Source organism: Hylobates moloch, unplaced genomic scaffold (assembly GCF_009828535.3).
Source record: "Hylobates moloch isolate HMO894 unplaced genomic scaffold, HMol_V3 SCAFFOLD_10, whole genome shotgun sequence".
In the NCBI taxonomy this organism is placed as follows: Eukaryota; Metazoa; Chordata; class Mammalia; order Primates; family Hylobatidae; genus Hylobates; species Hylobates moloch.
The window spans coordinates 86263776-86276963 of NW_026652285.1; the positions used below are offsets into that span (position 1 = coordinate 86263776).

Below are 13188 nucleotides of genomic sequence, written 5' to 3' on the forward strand. Positions count from 1 at the left end.
CATCCATCCATCCATCCATCCATCCATCCATCCATCCATCCATCTCCCAGTTGTCGGCTGAGGGCCAAATACCAAGTGTTGCATTCAGCCCCCAGCACAACCTTTGCAGGGAGTGATAGGGAGAGAGCATTCAGTACTCAGGGCCTATCTTGCTGAGCTCAGGGGAAGGGCCCTGAGGACCTGACCCAGACTCAGATTCCAGAGGCAGCTTTTCCTTCCCTGCTGAGTCAGAGCTCAGGAGCCTGCTTTGCCAACACTGGCAGCTCAGCTGACTGAAGGGGTCTAATGACCTGGGAGGGGAAAGGTCAGGAAGCCTTTCCATAAACACTCTGGAAGCCCTGCTGACATAATTATTGGGCAGATGTGACCTGGCCAGACCACAGTCAGATATCCATACGCTTTGCCAGAGGACAGAGGTTGCAGGGATGCTTTGATTGCTTCCTCTCCTCTCTCCAGAGCCCTGCGGGGAGGAGGAGGAGTCAGCGGAAATCCCATCACCCTTCTGATAGCAGATAGCAGCCCCCTAGCCTGCTAGAGACACCTCGGGAGTGGGAAGGGGAATGGGTGGGTCCCTGAGAAGATGGTGATACCTGTCAGACCCCTGGGACATCCTTACCAAGCTCTGGTGACAGGTCTACTCTTGTCATCCTGGTCCCTCACTAATGGGACTGCTTCCTGGAGGAGATGGCTTTCCAGGTGGAGAAAAAGGAGTACAACATGTCATTGTTGGGCAGCCTCTAACACTCTCAGCAACAGCATTTGGTGATTATCATTATTTTTAGTATTAGTTATTATTTGAAAGGGCTTCTTTTGTACCAGGCACTTAAAAAAATGTATTCACTCATGTAATTGTTACATCCTTCTGAGGTTGGGACTGTTACTATCCCATTTAATAGACGGGAAAACTGAGGCACTAAAGTCACAAGATTAGTAAGTGTTAGAGGTAGGATTTGAACTCAGGAAGTTTGCCTCCAGAGTCTGTTTTTTAACCCCAATATGCAAGATTATGCAGCCAGATGAGGGGTCACAATCCCTGCCGGAATGTTCCAACGCTGCCCTCTCAGCCACCACCGTGGGGCGGCGTTATTTTTAGATGAATGAACAAAGGACCAGGTAGCTGTGGGTGGACTGTCCACATTGCCTGTGCCCCTTAGGGGGTAGGGGGTGGGGTGGGCTGGAGCAGGCCCTGACTGCGTCCTCTTCCCTTTTCCCTCCCTCTCAGATGTGGACGTCCTCCAGCGGCTGGGCCTCAGCTGGACGAAGGCCGGGAGCCCTGCACCCCTGGGAGTCATTCCTTTCCAGTCGGGCTTCATCTTTACGCAGCGGGCCCGGCTCCAGGCTCCCACGGGCACCGTCATTCCTGCCGCCCTGGGCACAGAGCTGGCGCTGGTGCTGAGCCTCTGCTCCCACCGGGTGAACCATGCCTTCCTCTTCGCTGTCCGCAGCCGGAAACACAAGCTGCAGCTGGGCCTGCAGTTCCTCCCCGGCAAGACTGTCGTCCACCTCGGGTCCCGGCGCTCGGTGGCCTTCGACCTCGACATGCATGATGGGCGCTGGCACCACCTGGCCCTCGAGCTCCGAGGCCGCACAGTCACTCTGGTGACTGCCTGCGGGCAGCGCCGGGTGCCTGTCCTGCTGCCTTTCCACAGGGACCCTGCACTCGACCCTGGGGGCTCCTTCCTCTTTGGGAAGATGAACCCGCATGCAGTCCAGTTTGAAGGTGCTCTGTGCCAGTTCAGTATCTACCCTGTGACGCAGGTCGCTCACAATTACTGTACCCACCTGAGGAAGCAGTGTGGACAGGCTGACACATACCAGTCCCCACTGGGACCTCTCTTCTCCCAAGACTCTGGCAGACCTTTCACCTTCCAGTCCGACCTCGCCCTGCTAGGCCTGGAGAACTTGACCACTGCCACACCAGCCCTGGGGTCACTGCCAGCAGGCAGGGGACCCAGGGGTCCTGTGGTGCCTGCCACGCCCACCAAGCCCCAAAGGACTAGCCCCACAAACCCTCACCAGCATATCGCAGTGGGAGGCCCAGCCCAAACCCCACTGCTACCTGCCAAGCTGTCAGCCAGTAACTCACTTGATCCCGTGCTCCCAGCTTCTGTTGGCGGCTCTACCAGAACGCCTCACCCTGCAGCCGCTCAACTATCACAGAAGATCACAGCCACCAAAATCCCCAAAAGCCTCCCTACCAAGCCTTCAGCCCCCTCTACTTCAATTGTCCCCGTCAAAAGCCCCCATTCTACCCAGAAAACAGCTCCATCTTCATTTACAAAGTCAGCCCCATCCACTCAGAAGCAAGTGCCACCTACTTCCCGTCCAGTTCCTGCCAAAGTCTCCCATCCTGCAGAGAAGCCCATCCAGAGGAACCCGGGAATGCCCAGGCCCCCACCGCCCAGCACCCGGCCCCTACCTTCTACCACCAGCTCCTCTAAAAAACCCATTCCCACACTAGCTCTGACTGAGGCCAAGATAACCAGCCATGCCAGTAAGCCGGCCTCTGCCAACACCAGTACCCACAAACCTCCCCCATTTACTGCTTTATCCTCATCTCCTGCCCCTACTCCTGGTTCTACCAGGACTACTCGGCCACCAGCCACGATGGTACCTCCAACCTCGGGCACCAGCACTCCCAGAACAGCACCTGCCGTCCCCACTCCTGGCTCAGCTCCCACTGGAAGCAAGAAGCCCACTGGATCGGAAGCCTCAAAGAAAGCTGGACCCAAGAGCAGCCCCCGGAAGCCTGTCCCCCTCAGACCTGGGAAGGCAGCCAGGGATGTCCCCTTGAGGGATCTGACAACCAGGCCTAGCCCCAGACAGTCCCAGCCCAGTCAGCAGACCACCCCGGCCCTGGTATTGGCCCCGGCGCAATTCCTGTCCTCCAGCCCCCAGCCCACGAGCAGTGGCTATTCGTTCTTCCACCTGGCAGGATCTACGCCTTTCCCTCTGCTGATGGGGCCTCCGGGGCCCAAGGGAGACTGTGGTTTGCCGGTAAGACTGAGTGGGTTCTGCATGCTGCTTGGAGCTCCAGTGGGGGACTGGGGCATTGGTCAAGTGGTTGCCCCTAGTAAAGACAGGAAAAGGAGCAGCTTAGAGCAGGGAGCTGGTTATGGGCACATCCTTGGCTCCAGCCAGGCCCCCAGCTCCTCTGGCTCTGCTAAATGCATCATTGCCCACCCCGCTCCAGATTCATGATCCACTGGGACAGATTCGAGTCTGGTGGCTACCCCCAGGTGAAGAGCATCCCTGGGCTTTGGTTGGCCCAGGTCCAAGCCTGTTCTTTGCTAACCCAGCTGCAAAGGTGGACCAGCTTAAGGAAGGCCCATAGCTGACTGGCTCCAGATCATGCAGTGAGTAAGCAGCTTCCAAAGCCCCGTTCTTCCAGCTCATGGAGCAGGGGTCCTTCTGGCCCATCAGCTTGTCTGAGAGTTGCAGACAAAGGTCACACATGGGGAACTCTGGATATGTTTTGTTTGGCACTTGCAGTGTTCTTTTTAAAAAATCCAATAAGTTACTAACATTTTAAAAATGTGAGAGGTTTCTTATAAAAAGGCTCAGCAACCAGCTTCTCTTGGGAAGTGGGAGATGCGATGGTGCTTGGGCCACTCCGTTAGGACAAGTCCACTCCTGTCTGTGCTGGTCCTCACTTCTCCTGACAGTCTTCTGACCAGTCCTTTCACCCGTTTATGTTACCTGCCTGCCTGGCGCCTGCAGGGGTTTGATTTGTAACCCCCTGGTAGGAGTTTGGGGTGCGGAAGGTCAGCGTGGGCCAGAAGGAAGAGGAAGGGAGAAGAAAGAACACTACTTGCAGGATGGTCTCAGGGTCGATGCCTCCGGCTTGCCTGGGACCGTCTCTAGGGGCAACGACCTTCCCACAGCTGGAGGCCAATTCCTCCGGGTGGGGAACGATGGGATGGCATTTCCAGAAGGCTCAGGGCTCTGCTCTGTTCTCCCGCCTTGGCGATGACCACCGTGCGGTGGCCTCTCTCTCTCCTTCCTGAAGCCGGCTCTCCCACTGGGCTCTGTGTTTGAGGTTAGGGCTCCCTACAATGCGGAGACAGTGGCAGATGCTGGGAATTCCCAGGCCTTCCAAACACACTTAATGAGTTTTAATAATCATTAGGAATAATATTTATCCAGCCTGTCTCCAAGGGGACCGAGAGTCCGCCTTTATTATAACCATATTGTCGAACTTATGGAAACTGTATGCATTGCTTTGCAATTATGTCAACGTTCTGCTCAAGTTCCGTGTTCTGAAATTGGCAGCATAGAGAGTTGGGAGCCACCACTTTCTTGTGGAAAGAACGAGGAACCCTTTTCACCTCTCCAGCCAACCCAGGCCAACTCTGGCACCAGGTGCCTTGGGGCCCTGACAGCTCAGCTTCCCACGCCGTGTGTGTGCTGGGCTCAATGGCAGTGAGGTCAAAAGGGGAATTGTCCCCTCCTGACAGGACATGGTGAGGTCCATGGTCTCAACTCTGGCCACACAGCACAACCCAGCCGTGAGGAGGAGGGCAGCCCTCCCTCCCAAGAATGTGTGTGGTGTGGAGAGAGGAGCGGAGCTGGCCCAGGGCAGATTCTATAGAATCTTGGGTCTGCTGTATGTCTGAGTCAAATACTTTTTCCTGGGGCTTGGGGCTGTGGGTCAGCAGGAAGCGAGGCCTCCTGCCAAATCTCTTTGAAAAAGAGGAGGCACTGGAGTGAAACTGGTCAGTCAGTGGTTGCTTTGGGATGACTTAGTTCAACTTTCCTCACTGGGCAGGTGAGGAAATTGCGCTCAGAGAGGGCCAGGACCTGCCCAAGGCCACGCAGCACGGAGGAGGCGGAGTTGAAGTTTACATTCTAGACTGTAGATTCCAAGACCAGCACATTCCATCCCACTGCCCTGAATGTCCACTCTGAGGCTCTGGGACTCAGATCTGGGGGACTGGGGGCTTCAGACAGGAGTCACTATCCCTGGCCTCAAAGGAAGGGCTCAACATCTAAAGAATCTTTTTCTTTATTTTTTAGAGACAGGGTCTCACTCTATCACCCAGGCTGGTGTGCAGTGGTGTGATCACAGCTCACTGCATCCTTAATCTCCCAGGCTCAATCCATCCTCCTGCCTCAGCCTCCCAGGTAGCTGGGACTACAGGCACGTGCCACCATGTCCAGCTAATTTTTCACTTTTTCGTAGAGTCTGGGGACTCACTATGTTGCCCAGGCTGGTCTTGAACTCCTGGCCTCAAGTGATCCTCCTGCCTCAGCCTCCCAGAGCGCTAGAATGACAGGCTTAAGCCACTGTGCCTGGCCTAAAGAATCTTCCGATTCGATAACCCATCAAGTTTATGAGCTGCTTCCACAGGCATGGTGTCTCCTTTAGGACCTCATGAAAACTGGTTGAGGAGGGCAGGCTGTGTGTGTTCATCCCTGCCCCACAGATGATCCAAGAGGGGTTGGAAAGAGACAAAGGACCCTGCCAAAGGCTCCCAGCGTGTTCCTGAAGGAGCTGGGATGCAACTTGTGGTCCCTGACTTCCAGCCAGGGCCGAGGCTCTTTCTGCTCCTCCATCCCTGACTACTGAGGACAAGGGGAAGACACCAACCTGCCCGGGTGACATCCCTGTCTCAGGCCCCATGCTATCCCCTGTCCTCACCCTAGGAGGAACCCGGAAGCTGATAGAATCTTTGTCCACTGTGTAGCAGATGGCAACCTGGTCACTTCTTCACCAGATACCAGAATAATGTAATGGAAGAGGCATCTTTGAATGGTGATGAAATGAACTCTCATTCTTTCTGGCCTCTGCTGTCTTCCCTCGACCCCCATATACATCCAGGATCTATAAGCCCAGCAGAACAGAAGCTCCAGCTGCCCAGGAGAAGAGCTTAATTGTCCCCCGTCTGGGCACATGCAGACTTGGGTTCAAATCCTGGCTCCACCCCTTTTACCTCTGTGACTGATCCATGTTGAGCCTGTTTTTGTAGAACGTAAGATGATAATAGCTCCCACCTCTGGTGGGGAGGGTGGCCTGAAAGTGTGCATAAATTTTATTTGCATATAAAGCTGTAGTAGAAGCTGGGTGTGGTGGCTCACACCTGTAATCCCAGCACTTTGGGAGGCCCAGGCAGGCAGATCACTTGAGGCCAGGAGTTCGCCAACATGGTGAAACCCTGTCTTTACCAAAAATACAAAAATTAGCCAGGCATGGTGGTGCGCGCCTGTAATCCCAGTTACTTGGGAGGCCGAGGTAGGAGAATCCCTTGAACCTGGGAAGTGGAGGTTGTGGTGAGCCGAGATCACGCCACTGCACTCCAGCCTGGGCAACAGAGTGAGACAATGTCTCAAAAAACAGCTGTAGTAGAAATGAAGTAAGTTGGACCATCTTATCTAGTTTTGCTGAGTGACTTTGAGGAAATTCTTTCCTCTCCCGAGGGCTCAGTCTTCCACTGAAATAGGGTGTTGGGACAGCTCTCCCCTTAGAAATGACTGTGGGACCTTTCAGTGTTTGAGAAAGGTGCAGTGACTATGTCTGCATGTGCAAACCTGCTCCTCGGGATTCAGGGCACGAGAGCAACTGGCAGAGGCTGAGACAGAGTTCTGGGCCCAGGCCTGCCAGGAGTTGTAGCTGCTGAGTGAGGGATCTCTGTGGGAGCCCCAGGAGGGGGGAACATGGAAAAACTGAGCTTGGCCCTGGGTGAGTTGGGGCGGGGAGGCCGCAGTTCACAGTGCTGCACAGAAGCTGCACAGAAGCCCCACGCCTGAGAGGAGGCGAGTCAAGGCCTTATTTATTCACGATCCGGCCACTGGCATTTGCCCGTGCTTGCACTTTTTGCAAATGTCCCCTTGGGAAGACGCAGCTAAGGGCCTGGCCCACAGCATGTGCTCTGTGACTATCTATCTATGAAATGAACAAAAGAATTTGATCCTTACGAAATGCAGGTCATCCTGACTCCCAGGCGGGGTTCCTTGAGGTTACCCAGAACTCTCCTGCCAGGGAGATGAGGAGGCCATGTGGACTGCAAAAGAACATAGGCTTTGGATTTGGGACGACCTGGATTTGAACTATTCCCTTATCCAGCCATCCATTCATTCTTTGCACAATTGTTAACTGAATGTCCTCTAGATGCCTGGTGCTGCATGACCTTTGGCAAATCACTTAACCTCTCTAAGCCGCAGTTTCTGCCTCTATAAAATGGGGATATGGTGCCACCTACCTTTCCAGGGTCGTTACATGGATTCAGTGAGATGCGGGGCGGGGGGTAAAGCACATATGAAACCTGGGTCCTGGTAGATTGTTGTGGCTGTGATTGTGGACTGATGGTGGGTGTTGAGGTGGGGACTTTGGTGCACTGAGAGAACTGAGAGGGTCTGGACATAGTCTCACATTTGCTTGGAGAACTGTGCTATGAAAATACTAACCTGGGGTTAGTTGGTAGAGCAGGGACAGTAGGGAGCCTGAATGGATAAGAGTGTCATGACACATGTCAGCCAGTGGGGGTTTGGGGGAGGACTGCCCCAATTTTTTTTTTTGAGACAGAGTCTTGCTCTGTTGCCCAGGCTAGAGTACAGTGGTGTGATCTCAGCTCACTGCAACCTCTGCGTCCTGGATTCAAGCAATTCTCCTGCCTCAGCCTCCTAAGTACCTGGGATTACAGGCATGTGCCACCATGCCTGGCTAATTTTTTGTATTTTTAGTAGAGACAGGGCTTCACTATGTTAGCCAGGATGGTCTCGATCTCCTGACCTCCAGGCAGGGCCCAGACTCACTGGGGAGAGTTTAAGGAACAGACTATTTACGGAGGGGTGGACAGCATCAAGGGAACCAGCAGAGGCAGGTGAAACACAAGGGGCAGGAAATTGTTACCATACCCAGACCAGAAGGTCCCAGGGAAAGGTGTTCCCAGAACCCAGTAAGAGTTAAAACCTTGAGCAGGGGTCTCCTCACAGAAGCAGGGGTCATGGGAGAACACAGCTGCAGCCAAATTATAGCACAGCAGAGAGGGCACAGGGAGAGAAATATACCCTGTCCTCCCTTCTGTGCACTCTCTTCCTGGGGTCTCCCATTGGCCAAACCCAGCTGGAAGCCAGAGGTCAAGGAAGGCTGGGGTATAATCTGTAGAAGTCAGCTTCCCAGGGCACAGCATGGATCTGGGGAGTAAATGGAGAAGAACCAGCATGCACATGCCATCTCAGAATATGGGTATTACATTCCCATTTCACAGCTGGACAAACTAAGGCCCAGAGGCCCAGGGAGATGAAATAACTTGCTCAAGGTCATACAGAGCTGTATTGATGCCGAGAAGCTCTGTTCCAGCAGGTCCTTCCTAGGACAGAGGCTGGGGAAGTCTGGGTGCCCTGTGTGAATTCTTAGGAATAATCATGAGCTCAGATGGTCAGAGATGAGAGAGCCCTTTGAGGCCCCCTATCTACCCCCAACAGGTTACAGACGCAGAGTCGAGGCCTAGAGATCAAAAGGACATTACTCAGGGTCGCATGGTAGGTAGCAGCACACCTAGGATCGGACTTTGGTCTCCTAAACCCCAGGCCTGTAAAACCTCTCATTGCTTACTGCCAGGGGTCATGCCAGCCAGCACTGGCTTCCTTCTGCAGGGCTTGGCAGGCAGAGGCTCTTCCAGCTGGACACAAGGGTGGACTTGTTCCGTAGGATGGGGTTCCCCTAGATCTAGCTGTCAGAGGCCAGGACCCCTTGGGGGAAGCCCCGAGGAGTCTGCTTGGTTGTTTCCATGGCTCTGTTTGCGTACGCCTGGAGCCCAGGCCTCCTCCACCTCCCCCAGGCAGGCCTGAGCCCCCGCTCTGCTCCCCCTCAGCTCCGGGCCCTCTCAGAGGCCCCGTTGTTTGCAGCGTGAAGTGGAAAATCCCACCCCGGCCTCGTGAATCATCCCGGAGTCACCCGCTCAGGCTTCAGGCCCTGGAAAGAAATGGCAGCGTTTTTCCACTGCAGAGAGAACAGGCAGGGTCTCGGATCAGAGGAGAGGGGCCAGGGGGCACCCCTTGCTCGCCACGAACAAAGTGGGCACTGAGTAGGGGAGGGTCCAGCCCGTGGCTGGCATCGGGCAGCCGGCGGTCCCCACCCAGGTTGAAGGTGGAGTGAAGGGATTGGCCAGGCTCGAAGCTGGGGCCGCCCCATCAAGGAGTCGGCCTGTGGGCTGACATCACCAGGCTGGACCCTGGGTCCTGAGTGGCACTCAGAGTCTGCTTTGCAGATGTGGTGGATGAGGTCAGACTCTATCCTGGATGCCCCTATTTCTGGGGCAGAAGACATGCCAACAGGGAGTGTCCAGTCCTCTGCAGCTGCAGCCCCACCAGGGTCCATGAAGGAGCTGCACCCACAGAGCCTGTTCCTCCCCAGAGTCCTGGACAAGCCCTCACCCTGCTGGGCCTTAGCCTTCTCTGTGAGATGCGAAGAATCTTGCTTTTCCTCTTCACCCGATAATGTAACAGAGAAAATTACCCCCACCTTGGCTTTCCGCAACTCAGGAAATGCCATTGCCAGGAAGGTTCCAGGATCTTCATTTCACAGATGCCCATAGAAGAGAAGGGACTTACTCAAGGCCATATACCTAGTTAGAGTCACACTCAACCAAGATCGTGCGGCAGCTGCCCAGGGTAGGAGAACAGGTCCAGTGGTCCTGGGTTTGAATCCAGGCTCTGCCTCTTGTTAGCTGTGTGGCACTGGGCAAGTCACTTTTCCTCTCTGAACCTCTCTCTGGTTTCTTACCTGCTGAACGGCATGGTATACCTACAGTACGCTTCGTCTCAGCCCCTTGCTTTTTCTTTAATTCTGGGTCCACCTGGGACAGTTGGGTCAAGGAGGGCCTTCTAAGAAGGGACATCTTTTGCTATCCCCTAGAAACAGATGTGAAGGAGGATGGCTTAAAATTTTGAGTTGAGGACGTTCCAGAAGCTTGCTTAACAGAAATAACAGCTCACATTTTTTTTTGAGCATTAATTGGGTGCCAGACACCAGGATTAGCACTTGTTACAGATTATCTGTCGGCTAGGTGCTATTATTAACCTCATTTTACAGTAATAGAAACAAAGGCTTGGAGCCTGGAAATAGCTTTGCTCAAAGCCACCCAGATAGTAGGTGGGGGAGGGGGTGCCCTATGTGAATCCAGGCCCATGGTGTTACACCATACTGTACTGCCCAGAGACACCTGGAGAGGAGAAGTGGGTAAGACTGGCGCCCAGAGTCCAGAACCTGCAAAACCAGACAACCCCTGTACCCAGCCCTGGAACTCTGCCGCCAATGTGGCCAGAGGTCCCCGGATGCTCAGAGGTAGCTGGGACTTGCCCGAGGTCACAAAACAGATCCTCCTCCTTCTGCTCAGGGCTCTTGCCCAGTGACCTTGGTACCCATATCTGCCTGTCTGGATCTCTCCTCTGATTTTTATTCATGGACGAGCAAGCACGTGGTGTTCACAGGCCAGAACTGTGAGCCGAGACTGCCCAGCATGAGATCTGGATTAATTACCAGCCAAACCGGACTGGGTTTTCAACACCGATTTTAACTCTGGGCAGGAAATCTGGAATCTCGTTGATGGTTATTTGAAACAAATGAATTCCCCAGGCCTCACACATCCTCGAAAGCCTGGCTTCCTTCAAAGGCTTCAGGCACAGTTCTTCCCATCAGGCGCTTAGTTAATCCTCATTTACTCCTTCGAGGTAGATGCAGCAGTAGCTATTGGACCCATCTTAATGGGGAGCATCTGAGACTCAGATAAGTGGGAGGAACTGCAGAAGTCTGCAGCTGTTAAGTGGTAAAGCCAGGATTTGAACCAAGATCAGCTCATGCTTTAGTAAATCTGCTCAGCTGCCTCCCTTGCTGTGTAAAGAGAAAAGAGATGAGGACACACAGATGCTCCTTAAATGCTGAGCTTCAGGGTTAGGTCTTTCACTTGTGGGAAATAGGGAGCCCTTAAATGTTGTTGAGCAGGGGATGGCTTTTGGAAGGTGAGTGAGGCTGTGCGGAGGAGGACTGCAGAGGCGAGGGAGTGGAGGAGAGAGTAGAGGCAGGGAGACCACTGAGGGGGCTGCTGCAGGTTCTTAGGGAGTGGTGATGAAGGCTGGACCACGCTGTGGCCATGGGAATAGATAGAACATTTGAGTGCCAGTTACATACCAGGCACCGTGTTAACATTTATCACCTCTCATGTCATCCATGGAATCCCATGGGGAGTGTTTTATTGCCTCCATTTGTATGGGCATAAGCTGGCTAGAGACTTGCGCATTTTGTCAGTGGCAGGCAGGGATCTGAACCCAGGTGTGTCTGATTCAAAAACCCGTGCCGTGCTGTGTGCTGTGCTGCCTCTTTGTGGGGCAGAGATACTTGGTGTGACCTTGGCCAAGTCCCTTCTCTGTTCTGATTCTGCAGAGAATTTGGCTGAGCTCTGAGGTTTCTGGCTGTTTTATTTTATCAAATGTTTGGCTGAGCCCTGGGGATAGGGAGATGACTCATATCCCCTTAGTTCCTTTGAGGAGACCATCCTCTGATGGGAGAGACAGGCTTCTAAGCAGATAATTCCCCATGTAAGATAGCGGTCTTTAAAATAGAGGAAAAGAAGGGACTTTGTCCAACTTGGGGAAGGTTTTCTGGAGAAGGTGACACCCTAAGTTAGCTGGGTGATAAATGATGAGGGCGTCAGTGACTGAATAGTAGCTATGAAAGCCCAAAAGCCCCAAAGAGCATGAGTTTCTCAGGGCAGGGACCTCAGGGGACTCCTCCTCTTAGCCACGGACTATCCATGCCCACAGCTGCAGGCGGGATTGTTGAATGACTGCTTGAGCCCATTCTCTGCTGCCAGTGGGCACTGTCTAATGCTCTCTTCTTGTTTTCTCCTCAGGGTCCCCCTGGGCTGCCTGGGCTACCTGGAATCCCTGGTGCACGTGGGCCTCGGGTGAGTTATCTTATATTGTCCTTTGGAATTCTTGTTGGCTCTTTGGCCTGTGTCTCACTGCCTCCGAGGTTTCAGGTTTGCTGTGTGTCCTCAGGTTCTTCCCTCCCCGTCTCTGGTACCCATATTTTGCTCTATCCATTTGGAGTGGACTCAGGGCTCTCAAGGGTGCTATATGGACAGATATGGCATGGAAGAGCAGTGACCTCTTGTAGGTCTCAGTTGTCCATGGGGGATATCACTCTTTGCAGCCTGGGGTGGGGAAGGGGCTCCTGAAGACCACATCCCCTCGGCTGGTGAGCTTCAGTGTTTGTCCAGGAAAAAAACTGACTTGGGGAATATATGACCCTTGCATCCCTCTTCCTGTTTCTGCAGGGCTCTCCTGGGGTAGGGGTGCAGACATAGGCCCCCTCCTGGTGGAGGGGCCATGCCAGGGAGGAGTTGAGTTCCCCCTGCTGGAGAGAGGCCGGGGGACAGCTTGGCAGGCTGCGGTGGCCGACTGAGCTAGCCCAAGCCCCAGAGGGAAAATAGCTCCTATGTGATGTGCCTGGCACCTTCTTTTATGCTGCCTTATTTGACCTCTCATGCCCACCCCAAGTTCCCATGGGACAGTGAGATCATTCTCATTTTAGAGATGAGGAAACCGAGTAGGAAACCGCAAAACCAGGACTGGAACCCAGGCTCTTACCCATATACTGGAACCCTTGGAGATCCTCTTAGAGGGAAACCTACCTGCTTCCCTTAGAGGGCTGAGACCAACAGCACCCGGCATCTGTGCCCAGGCTGAATCAGCCTTTCCCACGCTGGGTGCCTGGTGAGGCCCTGGCAGAGATAGCTGCCTGGGGCATATTTTTAGCTCTGAGCCCAGCGAATGGTTCTGGTTATGCAATTACCCAAGCCCTAGTTCCCTCCAGACCTGGCCCTGTGCTCCCTGGGCCCAGAGCTCTGGAATCTGCCATCTGAAGCGGCATTTCCTCCTGGCTTCAGGGCCTTCATGAAGCATATGCCCTCTGGGGACCACATAGATATCGCAGATGCTGCTAGTTCATGGGACCTTGCAGCCTGGGACCAGGATGAGGCCGTTGACCTAGGCAGCCTACTCCCTTCCCCAGCCTCTGGAGCCCGCAAGCCTCTGCGGTTTTGCCCTGGCTGTCCTCCTTTGTAAACTCGTCCTCCATTCATGTCTAAGAGCAAATGCCACCTTTATTTCTGATGACCACTCCCTTCTTGGAACTCTCACAGTGGTTCCCCTGTCCCCTCTGGATGACATGGGCCACTTTCTCAAAGC

The 13188-nt window shown here is 54.0% G+C and overlaps 1 protein-coding gene across 7 annotated transcripts in view; it reads left to right on the top strand.

Moving 5' to 3' along the window:
• Positions 1-13188, top strand: part of COL27A1 (collagen type XXVII alpha 1 chain) — a 157603-nt gene that overhangs the window by 9765 nt on the left and 134650 nt on the right. For all 7 annotated transcript variants that reach the window (XM_032164950.2, XM_058445493.1, XM_058445497.1 and 4 more), the window contains exons 3-4: positions 1223-2997; positions 11850-11903. In XM_032164950.2, coding sequence (XP_032020841.1) covers positions 1223-2997; positions 11850-11903 — 1829 coding nt within the window. The remainder of the gene's footprint in view (positions 1-1222; positions 2998-11849; positions 11904-13188) is intronic.